The sequence below is a fragment of the Felis catus genome, chromosome B2, assembly GCF_018350175.1.
Source record: "Felis catus isolate Fca126 chromosome B2, F.catus_Fca126_mat1.0, whole genome shotgun sequence".
Classification (NCBI taxonomy): Eukaryota; Metazoa; Chordata; class Mammalia; order Carnivora; family Felidae; genus Felis; species Felis catus.
The window spans coordinates 133,940,813-133,958,607 of NC_058372.1; the positions used below are offsets into that span (position 1 = coordinate 133,940,813).

At 49.5% G+C, this 17,795-nt stretch overlaps 1 protein-coding gene across 5 annotated transcripts in view; it reads left to right on the plus strand.

The window, feature by feature from the left end:
* UST (uronyl 2-sulfotransferase) overlaps positions 1-17,795 on the plus strand; it is a 318,873-nt gene that overhangs the window by 188,259 nt on the left and 112,819 nt on the right. For all 5 annotated transcript variants that reach the window (XM_023254493.2, XM_023254491.2, XM_023254490.2 and 2 more), the window contains exon 5: positions 10,531-10,684. In XM_023254493.2, coding sequence (XP_023110261.1) covers positions 10,531-10,684 — 154 coding nt within the window. The remainder of the gene's footprint in view (positions 1-10,530; positions 10,685-17,795) is intronic.

Here is a 17,795-nt window from a genome sequence, read left to right on the forward strand (position 1 = left end):
TCAGTTGCTAACTCCCAAGTTCTGGGCGTTCTCTTCCGCCGTTAGCCCAGGTCCCCTGTCACTGCGCTTTACTGTAAACCGGTGGCTCTCAGATCCCTCCTCTCCATGGGGTGGCCTGAGTCTGTGCTCACAGTTGGTTTCCGCTGACAGAGCACGGGGTCCGGGGGCAGATCCGCTCCCCAGCCCGGGGACCCCTGGGCCTCCCTTATCCTCTCACAGGCCCTTCCCTTACTGCTAAAGCTCCCGCGGGGATATAGGACCTCGCAGGTCTGCACCAAGAGGCCTTGCTGGCTGATGCTGGCCTAACGCCCCGCTGAGGGCCAGGCACCCAGGGAGGCTGGCGCTCAGGGAAAGACAGGGCTCTGCCTGAGTGTTAGCTGCTTCCGAGTTCACACCTGAGCTGCCTGGCTCAGCTTCCCTGCTGAGGCATGGGATGCCTACCTGTCTAGGGGGTGGGAGGTTTTAGCCTTCGAAGGGCTGTTGCACCAGGCCCTGCTGTGCACCAGGCCCTGAGCAAATCAAGTGAGATTCAGCAGAGCAAGTTATGTAGCAAGTTACCTAGCGGCAAAGAGCAGGCGCTGCCTTATATTTAAAAGTAAGCTCTCCCCGCGGTTTCCCCGCCTCCCTGCTACCCAGAGTTCCCTTGGATGGTGAATAGGCATATTGGACACTGCCGATCAGCCTCCGCGACCCAGGAGCCTGAGCGTGTTTCCCACCACATTTGTAGAGTGGCCTGGTACCGGATTGTCTGGGGTATGCGCCCTGCCTCTCACTTCCAGCGGCCGAGAACACATAACGGGACGTAACTAGACAACAAGGTGTTAGCTATCAGGCATTGCATTTTACGACTTGCAAAGAGCAAGCACGCCCACCCCCGCCCCTTGCTTTTCTGGTGAGCTTCCTTCCCTGTCACCCCTGATGTCCTCTAACCTCCGATTTAACTCTTCTTGCTTCAGGGGTCAGGTTTTTACAACCAAAACAAATTGCAATGCAACAGATTTTAATAATTGACTCAGGCCAGTGTAAAATTCTAATGATAAGCCGAAGCCAGTACCTTAATCGGATCAGCAGAACTAAGCACAGCATGGTAACCATGTCTTATCATGGCCTCTACTATTAAGTACATGTCCCACGGGCACCTGGGTGGCTCAGTTGGTTGAGCGTCTGACTTTGGCCCAGGTCATGATCTCACAGTTTGTGAGTTTGAGTCCCACAGCAGGCTCTCTGCTGTCAGCTCAGAGCCCGCTAAGATCCTCTGTTCCCCCTCTCTCTTCCCCTCCCCCACTCATGCTCTGTCTCAAAAATAAACATTTAAAAAACAATAAACGCAACATACATACATGTCCAAGAGTTTAGTCTTGATTAATTTAATCATGAAAGAAAAAAATTGGTAAACACCTTTGAGAAGACAGCACGTCGCCAGAAACCAGTGTTGGCCTGGCGGCCAGGACCTCTGGCTGTCAGACCTTCCCAATGACCATGACTCTGGGCTAGCAGTTTCACCTCTGGGTGGGGATGGGAGGTCTCTGTTTTCCCATCTATGAACTAGGAACAGTTTCTGCCCACTCCTGGCCTTGTAGGGATGCTCCAAACACAGGAATGAAGGAAAGCCCTTCAACTTTTTTGAGGGGAGGATATTACATACGTGCAAAGTGGAGTTTATATTTTTACGGGGAAATAATTTCATTTTAAATAAGATAAATCCAGATATATACTGACTTACTTATGCATGCTTAAAAAAACGTGTACCAAAATAGATCATTTTTTTTTAATTTTTTTAACGTTTATTTGAGACAGAGAGAGACAGAGCATGAACGGGGGAGGGTTAGAGAGAGGGAGACACAGAATCTGAAACAGGCTCCAGGCTCTGAGCCGTCAGCACAGGGGCTCGAACTCACAGACAGCGAGATCATGACCTGAGCCGAAGTCGGGCGCTTAACCGACCAAGCCACCCAGGCGCCCAGATCATTCTTTTTTTAACATATTTTTTTAAGTTTTTTAAAATTAATTTTGAAAGAGAGAGAGATAGTGCAAGTGGGGAGGGGCAGAGAGAGAGAGAGAGAGAGAGAGAGAGAGAGAGAATCCCAAGCAGTCTCCACACCGGTGCAGGGCTTGAACTCACGAACTGCATGATCATGACCTGAGCTAAAACCAAGAGGCGGACCACCTAATTGACTGAGCCACTCAGGCGCCCCCAAAATAGATCATTCTTAACAAAGTGTAGCAATTTACACTTGAGCAAGACTGAAACACGTACTCCTGTTTTCCTTACGGAGGAGATTGTTCTAAGTAATCTTTCCTGTGGTATATGCCAATCATCTTTTTTTGCCTCGTACTTTCCTATTAATTCTCATCTGGAATCCCTGCATAACTTGTGATTTTTTTTTTCCATCCAGGTTGTGTGTCTATTTGTGTATTAGAAATGATGCGTTCCTATGCCTCCGGCAACCGCTCGGCCCTAGGGCAGCTACAAACTACCTTTGTAGTTTCTCGTCGAAGTGGTTTGTGAGGGCGTTCTGCCGCCTCTGGTTTTAGCATATGTGCTGCCGAAGCGAGCACATTGTTCTGCCACTGCTGAAACACACCTGTACAGTGTTGCCAATTGGCACTCAAGAGGCATTGCCGTCGAAGCCTCTTTCTGAGCCGACGGCTGAGTTCCCGAGCAGCCTCGCAGTGTCTCCCGAGATACCCTGAGGAGAGGGCCCGGCTCGTGCTGACTTCTCCACCTTCCATTCCATTTTGTTCAACCAAACACGTGTTTTGCCGGGCACCCTCTATGTCCTGTTCACTGCTGGAGGACCGGGGCTTCCACAATGAGCTAGAAACGCGTTCGCTGCTTTAGGGCAAGTGTCTGTTCTTCTTCCATCGAGGAAGGATTGGCAGCAAAGTGTGATGGGCTTTAGGAAAGAGAGTGGCAGTCTCTCCCACAGGGGAGGCGGGACCCTCCCTCCCTGAGGGAGGAAGAGTGGGAGGGCCTTCCAGAACAGGAGCCCTTGCCTCTGGGATATGAGGGACAGGTCAGCGTTAGACAAAGGGGAAGGGCACTGGCGGCGCAGGGACCAGCATGAGCTAAAACCGGACAAAGAGAGGGACCAAGAGGAATCCGTAGATGGGAGCCCCAAGGGTGAGCACAGCAAAAAGGGCTAGCAGTCAAGAGCTCTAAGCAGGAAAAAAGAGAGACTGGCCTGAGCAGCTCTGCTCCTTTTAAAAAGCCCATGCTATCTGCGGAAGCGATCATGTCCTCTCCTGCCACCCCACACGCACAAGGCGGCGGGGAGTGGGGCAGGGGGGGCGGGAAGAGGGGTGCCCAGGTACGAGACCTCCATATGTACGGGCATACAGAGCAAGCCCCCCAGTATACAATTAACAGAAAAACAACTAAGTGGGAACTTGTTAAGAGGGCTTTCCCGTGCTTCTAAAAAATGACTTCCATATTTTGAATTGTAAGGTAAAGAGATAATTGAGCTACTCTTAAGAAACCTACCACGGATCGTTGCTGACAGCCATATGGTTGGCTTGTTTCAAGATAATGAGGTCATTAAGAGAAAAATTGATAGTGCAGCTTAATATTCTTTGTTGATATTTCGTTTCTAGTCTTCCTGACATTCTTAACACGCAGCAAGACACTTCCTGGTGAGCAGAACATAAGAATGGAAGTCACCTCTCTCCCCACACCTCGTGCACGCCAACGTTCTGAACTTCTGAAGCGTACGGCATTATCCCGGAACGAATTGCCTTTATTTCTTTTTTTCCCCCATTAACTATGGCATCCTTATCTTGAAATATAGATCCTCTCCTGTGAGCTCTTGGTGATTAGATAGCTGAGCTGCTTCATCTATTCGTCATCTAGGCATCTTGCTCTGTTCCTTCTGTTCCCTATTTTTAGACCTAAAAGGACCATTTCACGATACCCAGTCTTATTAATTCAACCATAGAAAGCAGTAGTTATCAGACCAAACTGATGTTCCCATCGTTGCTTCGGGGAAGGCTTCCCGCCAGAGGAGATAAACACTCCAAACTCAGCAGAATTTTCAGGCCAGTTGGGATCTGTGAGGGTTTCCACTAGACCGCTCCCTCATACGGTTTTTGAACCGCTTAAACATTTGGTCCGGACACATGTTTTCCAACTGGACTACCTGGAGAATTGAGTCAAAAATGATCTTGGCCCAAAAGATGCCCTTCTTTGTTGTGATGATTTAGGAGGACTTTTACTATTTGTGTACCGCCATCTAATGTGTCCATTCCTGATTGTTGAACTAACCGAGAGAATGATAATTTTTGACAAATGTCAGCCTTTCCGCATGAACGGCACCTCCTCAGGTGCGGCTTGATCCACACGCTGACCGTGACAGACAGTTCAATTCATCTTCCCCTTGCCCCCACTGTTTGTTTGCAAGTGTTTTGGGGGGGTCTGAGGGGGCAGTAACTTTCCAACCTGTGCCCCCCGCCCCCCACCGCCACTCAACTCCCAACTTGTGTCTTGCAGGGAAGACATGAGGAAGTTACGTGTCAGAGCAAGGTGCTGTCAGAATAGTCCAAGCGAATTACAGGCTGGATCAGTACGCTAAACCATTTCAAACTACCCCGTCTCAGAGCCCTTTTTTCACGGGATTCCTCATTTCTCATTCATGACTCCCTCGCCCTCCTTCACTTCTTCTGTTTCCTTATTTATCGCAGATGCTGGCTCCCACGCCAACACTAACTCACAAAAGCAAAATATTTAAAAATAAATCAATCACTCAAGAAGCGGGCAGGGTGTGATGTTCGAGGAGCAGCGTTTTGGACACTTTCTCTCTTCCCTTAAAGAAGCCTTAATTACTGGCGTGAACAAAGGCTGCCCTCTGATGGCACTATTTAACAAAACAAATCCCGTCTTACTAATTCCATAATTCCGTCTGGTTTCCACAGCTTATTTCTGAATGTTGACTTTGTTTTCGCTCTCATTGGCAAAACCACCCACTTTCAGGCCGTGCCCTGCAAATCTTTTGTAACGGTGACAGAAAGCTCCACCTTTGAAGAGGGCTTCCAGGTAACAGTTGAGATCAGCAGCTGCCGAACGCTGTCTTTCCCTCCTGAAGCTTGATTCCATCCTGTTGAAACACTGCTGGACCAATCTTGGGAAAATGGCGCTCTCTTCTCACTTTCCCCTTCCCCGGAGCGGATGGCGCCGGTCAGGGGACACATAAGCCCACGTGCTTTGTTGGCCCGTCGGAGATTAGTGTCCTCTGGACTTTTCCCTGAGCCCGCCTCACTGCCTGCTATGAACAACCTTCCCTCTTGTGCAGTCCCCTTGTCTCCAAGCGGGAGCCCTCACTCCAGTGTCCCAGCCGGCCCTCCCTTCACCCACATTTGTCCCCACTCAGCATCCCCCTCTCTTCCCTCAGGACACGCCACAGAGCCGAGGAGGCTCAGTCTTCCCTGCTTGTGTTTTGTGAAGTGACATCCTCTCCCTGGCGGCGGGGACCAAAGTGCCCCCGTCTCGGGTTTGGGAGGATACTCAGTGGCCCTTTGGCCCCATTCCAACGAAGGACCAGCAAATAAGCATCCCTCCCTCCCTCCTCCTGTGGGAAGCTCCTCAGCCTGCCCCCCAAACAGTCACAGCCTTTTCCATGATGGCCTTCCTGTCACTTCAAAGTGTCTCTTCCCCAGGGATCAAAGCCGGGCTTCTAGCCACGGGATACTTACCATCTTTGAATGTTAGGTAACAGCACAAGGGATAACCCCTACTTTTAGGCCAGAGGTGAGAAGAAGATACACTTTCAGTAGAATGGAAATTGCCAGGGGCCAAGTGGAGGGTCACACAGAGCTCGGGTTTGGGATGAGGAGAAAGTTCTGGGGATGGCTGTATACGTGAAATGTTTCCGTTATGTATATTTCACCATAATTTAAACGAACACAAAAAAAAGAAGACATACTTTCAAAAGAATGTTCCCAGCCCTAGCAAACTCTACCACAATGGGAGGACAACACAATCTTAATTCCCCAGAACAACTGGGGTCATAAGTCTTGCTGTTTACTATGTGCAGTAATATTCTAGGCAGAATATCACCAGCACGTTGATGAAAGTATACCTAAAATTCTTTCCCACCTGCTTTGCTTTGCGTAGCTATTGGGGAGGTGGCTAATGCTGCGGGTTGACTGATTAAGGCAGCAGTGGGGGGCAGATACGAAAGAACATCCTCAGAATGAGATATTTAGGAATTCATGGGAAAAAAGTGAGAGGCATGCAGTTATCATTTCTCGAGAATTACATTCTGCCTTGGGTCTTCATCTTCTCATCAAAACACAAAAATGAAAAGAATATGGTAAATTTGCAGAGGGTCGGAAGGAGACCCACAGGGGGTGATTGAAGAGTTGATAAATACGGTGTATGAACAGAAGTCAAAGAGTGGAAACGCCTGCTATTTTAGGATGACTTAAAAGAGAGCTTCACATATGCAGTAGCTGTTGTGGTGACCAAGGGACAAGAGCGTGGGTTGTTAAGTGAAAAACAAAATATGGCCCGCCTCCTCTGCTCTAGGATGTTTGCACAATGCAGAACCTTTCCTCAGTTGTGGTCAGCACAATTTTTTAGAGCTTCATAAAGGCCAAATTAGTAGTACAGATTAAAAAATAAAAGGAAATAAGTCTGAAGGCAACTGCCAAAGGAATTTTCAAGAAGAAACATGCACAAAAGAATTTACAGGATTTAAAATTGAAGCCGAAAAGGCTAAAAGTTGTAAAAACAAACAAACCAACGAAAACAAACAAACAAAAACAACCGGCCACAAACAAAAAGAGAAGCTAATTCTTTATGTGGAGGGGATGAACAAAAGGAAGTCTGGATAAAAGAAGACTGGGAATTTTGGCTGGTACACCAAAGACCTCAGCTGTCAGGTTGGCCAATAGGAGGGACTTCACCGGGAGGCTCTGGAAGTCTTCTCTTCAGGGTTGAAAACGTAAGGCAGAGTGATGTGTGGCCTGAGATTGGGTGGGCGTGCAAAGCCTTCTGTTTCTGGCACAGATCAGCAGCCCTACGTTCAGGAGACTGGGAGACCTTCTAAGGGTGACCAGGAATTCTGATTAGGACCAAACATTGCAGGAGGAGGAGAAACTGATCTCGAGAGAGGATGGGTTGAGGGGGGAAACGTGTTTCCCTGGGAAGCGTGGGTGGTATTCTGGCCTCTTTGGTGTAACTGACATGCCACCCCAGTTTTACCAGTTTGGGGGGGAGCTCTGTCCTAGACAAAGGACCGAGCTGGCAGCCTGAAACCATTATTACTGTTGATTTCTGGAATGGGGGAGATCTGTATCAGACGTCTCTCTACAGTTAGAAATTTCGAGAGAGTGGCTATTATATTATCTGATACTTAATAAATTCCTAAACCATCTAAAACTTCTGTTTTTTTTTCTTATTTTTTTTTCTTTTTTTTTTTTTAATTTTTTTTTTTTTTAACGTTTATTTATTTTTGGGACAGAGAGAGACAGAGCATGAACGGGGGAGGGGCAGAGAGAGAGGGAGACACAGAATCGGAAACAGGCTCCAGGCTCTGAGCCATCAGCCCAGAGCCTGACGTGGGGCTCGAACTCACGGACCGCGAGATAGTGACCTGGCTGAAGTCGGACGCTTAACCGACTACGCCACCCAGGCGCCCCTAAAACTTCTGTTTTGGAAAGTTATCCTGGAAACCTTGCATTGGGCTGCCGCGTGCAACTCAGAGCACGTCACCCACGTCCAAGAAGCCTTGTCAGTCTGCAGCCTTTCGGGGGGAGATGGCAGCGGCCAGACTGAGGGCCCTCTCACAGTGGGAAGCCGTGCCTTGCTTCACAGGATTGGGCACTTCTGCTAATTCGCGGTAATAGTCATTCTTCACATGAAGACAGACTACAGTTGAGGTTTTTTGAAAACGTGATGCGATTGCGCAGGGCCTCCCGGCATTCACATCTGGGACACATGCCTCGTCTTCCTAACCCGTAGCTTTATTACTTTAGTTGCTGCTTATCGTAGGTACGAAACTCAATTTAATTAAAAAGAGGAAGATACCTCCAGGACGATAGGGGTTAGCTGGTCTGGCACAGCTGACTTGTGAGATGAGTTGGTTCCCATGCGCCTCCAGCTGCGTGAACGTCACCTTGTGTCCATACAAGACTTGTATTGGCACGGCTAACCCTGCTTACCTTTCCCGTGGGGAGTGGTCAAGGAGTCCAGAGTATCATTCACGCAGCCTGGTGCCTGAAAGTCCACCACTAGACAGTCATTTCTTTTTGTACCTTTGGATTCCTCTTTATGAAGCTTCTCGTTAAAAATGCAAATCGATGGGGGCCCCTGGGTGGCTCAGTCAGTTAAGCGTCTGACTTTGACCCAGGTCATGATCTCAGGGTTCGTGGGTTCGAACCCCATATTGGGCTCTGTGCTGACAGCTCGGAGCCTGGAGCCTGCTTCGGATTCTGTGTCTCCCTCTCTCTACCCCTCCCCTGCTCGCGCTCTGTCTCTGTCTCTGTCTCTCTCAAAAATAAACATTACAATTTTTTTTAAATAATAAAAAAAATAAAAATGCAAATGGGGCACCTGGATGGCTCAGTCGGTTGAGCATCTGACTTCGGCTCAGGTCATGATCTCACGGCTCGTGAGTTCGAGCCCCGCGTCGGGCTCTGTGCTGACAGCTCAGGGCCTGGAGCCTGCTTCAGGTCCTGTGTCTCCCTCTCTCTCTGCCCCTCCCCTGCTTGCACTCTGTCTCTTTCTGTCCCTCAAAAATGAATAAATGTTAAAAAAAAATTTTAGATAAAAACACAAATAGACCTAGGACCTTATGTGAGTTAATACACGACAAAGGATGGGTGACCTGGTATGTCGACTTTCGTCTATAGCAGAGGCCTGTGATATCAGCAGAAACCTGTAAACTTAGAAGCATACACCCAGGCATTCAAGTCTTCACTGGCTGAGCACCTACCGTGTGGCTCACACTGTGCTAAGTGGCATCGTTGCCGGCTCCAGGAGCGTAGGCTGACGGGAGAGGCAGACCTACACGGACAGTGCCGGACAGAAGGACGGACACGGGATGGGGCAGAACTGCTGAAGGATGTGACTGTGATTCTGGGCTGGCTTTTGCAAGGTGACAGAGTCTGCCAGCCGGGGAGTCGTGGGACGGGGTCTCGTCAGTTTGTTTTCTCTGACCCCTGATGGAATGTCCAGGCATCCTCAGCAGAAGGCCACGGGGTCACGGGTAAAAGGACCCTGAGGGTCTGCCTGCGGGTCCCCAGAAGGTCCCCAGAGCGAGACCTGTGCCCAGAGCCTGGAGTGTTCTCCCAGGCTCCCCAGGGCCATTGTGTGCAGGCCGGTCAAAGAAAAAGGGGAGAAGCCTTAAGAAAAACTCAGCCAACCTGATCGTTTTGCCTCAGGGAGGCCTTGCCCTCAGGCCAGCGTTCAGAGCATTTACCCAGTCCCTTTGTGGGAGGCATTAAAATGAAACACCTAGATACTCGTTTTATTTTGATCTAAAACCACCTGCCTCCATTTGAGGATAATTACATAGATTTTTGTTGTGCTCATAATGCCCCCTTACGTTACTACTTTTCTCAACTCTGGAATCTTCTTTCCATGGTTCAGAGCACAGATTCTGGAGCCAGACCTGCCTGGGTTCACATCCCGGCTCAGCCACAAATTACTCACCCCCTCCCTGCCCCAGGTGCCGATGGGGACGGTTATGGTTCCTACGCCATGGAGACGTTGTGAGTCTTCTGTGAGGTGTTCACGAAAGGTTTACAAGAAGGTGATTTAAGGGGTGCCTGGGTGGCGCAGTCGGTTAAGTGTCCGACTTCAGCCAGGTCACGATCTCGCGGTCCGGGAGTTCGAGCCCCGCGTCAGGCTCTGGGCTGATGGCTCGGAGCCTGGAGCCTGTTTCCGATTCTGTGTCTCCCTCTCTCTCTGCCCCTCCCCCGTTCATGCTCTGTCTCTCTCTGTCCCAAAAATAAATAAACGTTGAAAAAAAAAATTAAAAAAAAAAAAAAAGAAGGTGATTTAATAAATGTTGAGTGTGTTCAATAAACGTTGGCTAATGTTACCCACTTCCTGCAGAGCACCTGCCCTGAGTCTGTTGGAATCAGAACATAGAAGAAGCACCGTCTCACCCAGCGAGGCAATCAGAATTGATCAAACGTTCCATGAGGGCCAGCCACCGGCCAGTGTGTCTGTGCCAGATGCTGGGAATACAAAACCCACCACCGCGTGCCCCCACCCTCAGGAACCCACAGCCCAGGGAGAAAACGAGACCATGTCCACACCTCCCTGCTGACAAATCCAGTCGTTTGCATGGTGCTGGCTAGGAACAGCCCACTCAGCCCCAGCAGGTCCCCGCACAGACATTTCCCACACGTAATAAAGTGCCGATCAGGAACCCCTGCACGCTGATTGAATTCTTCACTGGTACCTTAGCAGACTGGGTCCTCTAATGACAATATATGAGCTAGCGGGGAAACGGAGTCTAAGTGGGCTTCGCTGTCCTCCAGAAGTGATGGGTCGTAACCAGCTCTATGTTTGTGTGCATGTGTTAGGTTTGGAGGAGACCAGCCCGTCTACATCAACATCATTAGAGACCCCGTCAACCGGTTTTTATCTAACTATTTTTTCCGTCGATTTGGAGACTGGAGAGGAGAACAGAACCACATGATCCGCACCCCCAGCATGAGGCAGGAGGAACGCTACCTGGTAAGTCCTGTGGCATCTAAGAGTGGCCCACCCCGCCCTGGGCGAGCCCCTGGAGGCCGGGGAGCTCTCCCTCCCCACCCTGGCTGTCCCGTGGCACTTCTGTGGCACCTTCCTCAGGGAGGAAGGTTTTGCCCGTGAAAAGCTGATTGTCCCAGATGACCCAGATCCTGATGAACATCTTCTCAAACGACTTTCTGACCAGGTTTTTCTTGGTTTGTCTTTCGCACTAAATCCCAGGGGAATCCCTAGGGAAACCTGATGGGTGTTACTGTCATTTAGATGTGTTTGGGATCTCTCTTGAAGGGCACACGTGCTTCCCGTGGCAGTCCTATGAGAGAGGGGTGTTTTCAGATGAGACCCTGTGGTTCCTTAAAGGATGTGGGCACAACCGTGACTGTTTACAGGTCGTCCAATGTCAAGTCTGGGTTCTTGCCCACCAGAGCACAACAGAATTAAGCTGTCTCAGCAAAAACTGTCTGCTCTTTCTGGACCTTGTTTGGGGACCCTCAGCTCCATGGGGATGTTAATTGTGACCCCAGTAATTGTTTCCATAGGGCAGAGTTGGGAACAAAAAGGGAGGGCCAGCAACAGAGTTAGAGTGCATTTGTCACCTGTTTGTGACCTAGATCAACAAAAGCTTGTCGGGCAGCTGAGATCTGGTGGTAAAGAAGGGGAAATCCTGGTCTGTGTGTCTCAGGGAGCCTGTTGGGGTCACCCAGACCCATCCTGGGCCGTTGGGCACAGCAGAAGGAGAAGAGAGTAATGAGGGGTCAGTACAAGTCTGTTCCCGGGGGGGGGGGGGGGGGGGAGAGTGACCCAGAGCCTGTGCCCGCTGCTGTCAAGGCCACAGAGCATCCTTAGAGCTGAAGTGTCATTACCCACAATTCCAGCCGATGCCCAAGCTTCTCTTTCCTCATTTAATTTTTAAAAGTTTAATGAAAGTTCGTGTTTGGAGGATGGGAGTATTTTGCATGATGTCACTTTCACGTGTTACAATCCACAAGCAGAGTTGAGAAAATGGAGTTGTATCTTATCTGGCGTGAAACAACGCGTTCATAGATGGGCCAAGACCAGAAACTAAGCCCGGTTGTCATTCAGGATTTACTCAACCACCTAATGCTTTAGTGAAATAGTTTTAAAATGGCTTTTACTTTAAAAAAATTTTTTTTGGTGGCAGAAACTCTCATCTTTTCCTTGAAACTACATGTTATGACCATGGCTATATATTTTTTATTCGGTGACAAGTACATCTTCCGAGGATAGAACCACTTACTAGCGACGCAGGCGGGCCGGGTCCGAGGACCCAGAGTGGGGGACAGTCCCACAGAATCAGCCAGGAGGCTCCTTGGCTTCGCACAGGATGGAAATCATACACAACCCAGCAGGAGGCAAAAGCAGGGTTGACCGAAGATATATACCGAAAGAGATAGAAATGGTGTGTCCAGGAGATTTGGAAAGGAGAAGAGGGAGTCTGGCCATTGCTTGGGATCTGCGGTTTTTATTGGTGATTAGGGTCGGGTGTGTGTCCTGTCAAACATACAGGAGCGGGTCAGAACAAGACAGGGTCCACACACACGTCCTTCATAAGTCGCTCGTTCCCTGAAGCCAGGGGTCTTGGCGTGCAGATATCTAGTGTCTGTGGTCTGGAACAGGCACATGATACCTCTGCCCGGTCATTCATTAGATATCATCTGTTGTGCTGGAAAACTCCAAAGATATCATTATCTCTTTATCCCTTAGAAAGGGGGCATACGTTAAGGTAAGGCATGTGCAGGGTAGGGTGCAGATCCCAGCAAGAAGAGAAGTAGGAAAAGAAGCCAAGGGGAGAAAGAAACAGCCTTTGCTTTCATGGGGTCTCTTTGATTTCCCGGTCTCATTAGAGGAGTAATGTCTACTTGGATTCTTGTGGTTTGCATTGGCTCTTGGTTACCATTTATATGTTCTTTTGAAAATGATGGGGCATATTCAATTTAATCAAAGAATATTACGGTTCCTGACCCGATCCTGATACTAAGAAAGTTAGAACCAAGTTGTAGCTGATGATCTTGAAAAACCAAAGATCTGGAAATGAGTTTTATGAATCCCGCTCTTCAAACGTTAATGGAGGTAATAGCTAAAGTCGCAGTCCGCAGTCCGTCAGAAGGTGAAAAGTGATTTTGGAAAAACATGGACGTGGAGGGGCAGCCTTGGGGATCCAGAATGCCAGAGGGGGCGGGGACTGGCTGGGATGTCAGTAAGGGGGTGAGGAAGACAGTGAGGACGTGGCATCGGAGGGACTGTCAGAGCAGAAGATGGAAGTCGGCAAGTTGGTCAGCGAGGGGAACACAGCTCCACCTGGAGGGGCATCTGGACAAAGGCCTGCAGTGGGCACTCGTGTGGTTCATTCAGAGATCAGCGGGGAGAACAGTGTGGCTGGTGGAGAGTGGGGCGTGGGGACAGGAAAGTGGCGGGAGGAAAATTCGGAGAGGTAAGGGTGGGAGAGAACAGATCGTAGAAAGCCCCATGAGTGACACCAGTTTCTCTAAGTGAGCTGGGAAGTAACACGAATGACCCCAAGTCAAACCCACCTTCCTCAGTGCTCTTTCTCTGGAGTCTCCATGGGAAAGCTGAGCCCTTCTCCCAGCGGGGATGTGTCATACCATCAGCCTGCAAACACCCTCAGCAGGCTTCTCCCGCCTTTCTAGGAGTCAGGGCCTCCCTCCTGCGCTAGACCTGTATCTGGCCAATCCCTGCAAGTCTCACAGGCTCTTCCCACTCAAAGTTTCCACAGGGCTCTATTGAGAATGGAGTTTGTGGGATGGTGACCCCACAGTTAGGCAGTGCACAGGCTATACAGCTGTACAGGGAGGCCTTGATGTTCTTCCTCTGTGCTCTCAGAAAGTTCCGTGCTGGTGATACCATTTCTCTGGGTGATATAATGTCTTAACTTCTGCCCTCCAACAGCCTATAAGCTCTTTGAGGACCAGATGGGATCAAAGTTCCATCTCTGTCCCCGGCACGCAGAAGAGGGGCTGAAATACTGGAGGCCTAAATAGCATTCTACTTACTGAATAACAAACACATATTGATATGGAGGCTGAGAGCAATTCTCTAGGTTTTTCTACCCTGTCACGTTTTTGCCATCCTGTGAATCATTGCACATAACGTAGTCTGCACGTATTCACACTTCACACAGTTAAGTTGTAATCATTTGCCAGAGAGGTTGTAAATAGGAGAGAAAAAAAAAAAAATCATGGCTTAGATTTAAAAAAAACAAACAAACCCATAAAGTGTTGAAAGTTGGTAGTCGAAGCAAATCTTATGCTGCCTTTATGGTGTGATTTGAGGGATTCTGGGGAACTTTCCCCGCCTGGAATTCTCCCCTTAGAGATTTGCAGGGGCCTCCTTTCCAAATGGAAGCTCTGTGTCCTGGGAAGGGCCTGTGTCCGATGAGCTCATGTCATTCCTTGGCAGGGCCCCAGCAGGAGAGCACTGGGCTCCCCAAAGCAGCAGAGGGAGAAATCAGGGTAGCAAGAATAGAGAGGGGGCCCCACGGGACGTGTGACTCCTTCGTGACCTGGCCCCAGCCTGACCCAGTTAGAAGACTCTTTTCTTGTTCAAAGGATAGTTTGTTTATTTGGAAGAAGATGGTCTATCCCCCCCCCCCCTCTTTTTAATAGCTGAAACTTTTCATTTCATCTCCTTGGACCCATTAAACCCTTGAAATAAAACTGTCCCCTTTCAGAGCCTGCCCTCATTTTGACCAGCCTGGGTGGTCAGTTGTTTGACTCAAAAGAGGGTGTTGTGTCTCAGTGGGGTGTAGGGCAGCTGTGAGGAGACCGCTGTCCCTGGAGGGGACGCACAGGGTGCACCCACACCCGAGAAGTTAGGCAGGCGTGGCCGTGTGGTGAGACCTCTCCCCGAACACTGCACGCACGCGGAGTCACGGGAGCTGGCCCCAAACGGGTCCACTGATGTACCCACATTATTCCAGATCTCAGCACTCCAAAGTCACTTGCTTTATCCAGTTGCCAAAACTCAGGCAGTTCTGCTCCTGGCCCCGAGCCTCACAGAGCTGCTTAGCATACAGCTGAGAGAGGGCCAGGGCCTCTGAGCCTGCCCCGGTTGGGGGGGGTGGAGAGAGGGTGAAATAATATCATCTTGTGATGCTGGTTTGGAAGGAAATGGAAAAGGGTAAAGGGACCATAGGATTTGCAGGGTCCCTGGAGGTCATGGGGAGACTCTTGTTTCACAGGGGGTAGGAACGGGGTGTGGGTCTGAGGGTGGGTCAGAGGCCCCACCAGAAGGAGAAGCCGGGCCCCCAACTCCCCAGTTGTATCATTTGATCATTTGGACCTTATGTTTTACTTCCTGCATGTCAAAGGAAGAAGAGGACTGGGCTGGGCCAAGTTCTGTGCTTTCTGAGCAAAATCATTTTGTCTGACGCATCTTTACAAAGACAACAGCTGTTACAACCTTTTCTTTCTTCCCAAATTTTCTAGCATCTTATAGCTATTTCCCATATTTTCTGGAAACAGATTTTCTAGAAGTTTCTATGTCTTTCCAAACCATGCTTCCCTTGTATTCACACACACAAAAATAATTTTAAAATAACTTCTTGCTTGGGGCACCTGGGTGGCTCAGTCGGTTGGGCGTCCGACTTCGGCTCAGGTCATGTTCTCATGGTTCGTGGTTCGAACCCCGCGTCGGGCTCTGTGCTGACATCTCAGAGCCTGGAGCCTGCTTCCGATTCTGTGTCTCCCTCTCTCTGGCCCTCCCCTGCTCACTCTCTGTCTCACTCTCTCTTTCAAAAATAAATGAACATTAAAAAAATGTTCTTGCTAGAACGGATACAGATTCAACATAGAGCAGCCACGCCGTGAAAAGGCCGTTCCCTTCGGCTCATATCTCTTTGTCCAGACCCAGACACTGGGCCGCCCAGCGCACAGGTTCCTCCTTTCTCTTTTGCTTTTAGACTCATAAGGTGGGACAGAGCTGAGCCCAGGCACACTTGGATACATCCCAGCGCATGAGACTCTTCTCCACCTGGAGTCCAGGCTCCTTTTATTTCCAGGGCAGGGAGGTCCCTGGCACCCAGAACGTAGCTAATGAAAGAATGAATGGCCGCTAATGAAAAGCAACTGTTGTGATTTACAAGCGAGGGAGAGCATCTCATGCCGGCAGAAGCCACTCCCTTTTCCAGTTGCTGAATTTCCCCGCAAATGGATTTCTTGCCCTGGCATTTCCACTCCGTTCGTTATGTATACGTGTGCCATTTCTGCTTGCTGTTTGCCTAAAACTTGGCTGTAGAAAGGTTCATGCTTGAATGTTCTGCAGGGATACCACTTTGCAGTTTCAAACTCCAAGAAATGTCAGGTTGGCCTCCTTACCCAAACTTACTGCACATTCACTGGAGGACCCTTCCACTAGACGACCCTCCATTTGAAGAACAGGGAGAGAAGGAGATGTTCCCAGGGAGAAAACGCCTCTGTGATACTGTTTATTCGCCTTGGCTGTAAAGCGTGGAAAGTAATGCATGTTTAGAAAAAAAAAAGGTGCATAATTTACAGCTTCTTAATTCATAAAGAATTCAGTGAATCATGTTGGCCCCGTTGGATTCTGGAGAAGCCTGAAAACTGGCCAGCGTCAGCAAAGGTTTTGCAGAGAGCTATGCATTTTAATCTGCTTGAAAGTTTTGGACTCTAAACGTCCTTTAGCTTTGGAAATGTATGTATGAAATACTCATTTCTGGAAATTTCCACTCTGCCCTGACCAGCTGAGGCTGTCTTGTGATCGAAACCTCAGGCTTTGCCTCCGTCTTTATTAAGCGTCATCTTCTTAAAGAAAGAAAACAAATATGGGATTTGGATGGTCTGCTCTTTCAGTATTTCAGTACACATCTACGTTTTCCGAATTTTGGAAAGTAAAAAAGTAATACTCTGTCTCCGACTAGTTCAGATTTGGCTTATGATTGCAGGCTGAGACAACAGCCTACCTACCTGGGTGACCCAGCCAGTGAGTTAGCCTCCGTGAACCTTACTTTTCTCATCTGTACGATGGGGATATTTTACCTCCCTTGCCTGTATCACGGAGTTGTTGGGAGAATAAGTGAGACATTCTACACCGAAGTGCTCTGAAAGCTAAGAGTTTCCAGAAACGGTTTCAGCATTAATGCTTTCACCCACTGACTTCATGTGATCTGTAGAGACTATTGCTCCTACGGACAGGGGCTGCTGTTCCCCTGTAGCCCAGGCCACGCTGGGCCATGTCCTGAAGCGTGAGGTCCACCTCCGCCAAGATCTCACTTGGCCCCACCAGGCCCCTTCCCCTGGGAATTTGTTTCTAAGGAAACTGCTTCTCTCTGTGTTCCCAGCAGCTGGAGGCGCGTTTTGATCCCGGCCCACTGGCATATATTTGTCCCTGTTTATTTGCTTGGAAACCTAAGCAGCTGTAGGCACAGGGCTGTAAAGTCACGGAAACAGCACACTGTCGGCTTCCAAGGAGTGGGGAGAAAAGGTGAGCCAGAGCCGAAATGCGCAGAGGTGCGGAGGATGAAAGAGCCCTGACTTGAGAGAAACATTTTTGGAATCCATTTGTCAAAAGTGGTCACGGGCATCGCTAGAACCAAAGACCACTTCTGGGGTTTAGCAGCCCCCGGAGCGGCCCCGGGAGCTTCTGGCAAACAGAGAAGATGATGGCACAGGAGGGGGAGGGGCAGGAGAGTCGAAAACAAGAAGGGGTCTCGGAGAAAAGGCTGGCTAGGTGCCTTGTGAGGGAAGAACGGAGAACCTCCAGCCACTGGTCAGGATGCCACCAAATAGCCACAGCCTTGCAACTGGTGGGTCGCAGGTTAGTGTGCCCTCCTCACATTTGCTCATTCACCTTCCAGCATCCTCCTATACCTCTGCGTGTAGGTATGAGGTCCCACCCCTCGACCCCCTTTTATGGGCTCCAAAGGGGAGCCCAGACAGGCTACATGGATAGGGTCAAACTCCAAATGTGAGGAAGTCGTATTAGGCCCTGTGAGTTACAAGGAGCTCAGATCCGCTCAGGTTACAGGGGCCGGGGGAGCAGAAGCGTGGGGACAATGATGAGGACATGTCCAGGAATGAGGACAGAAGGACCACAACTG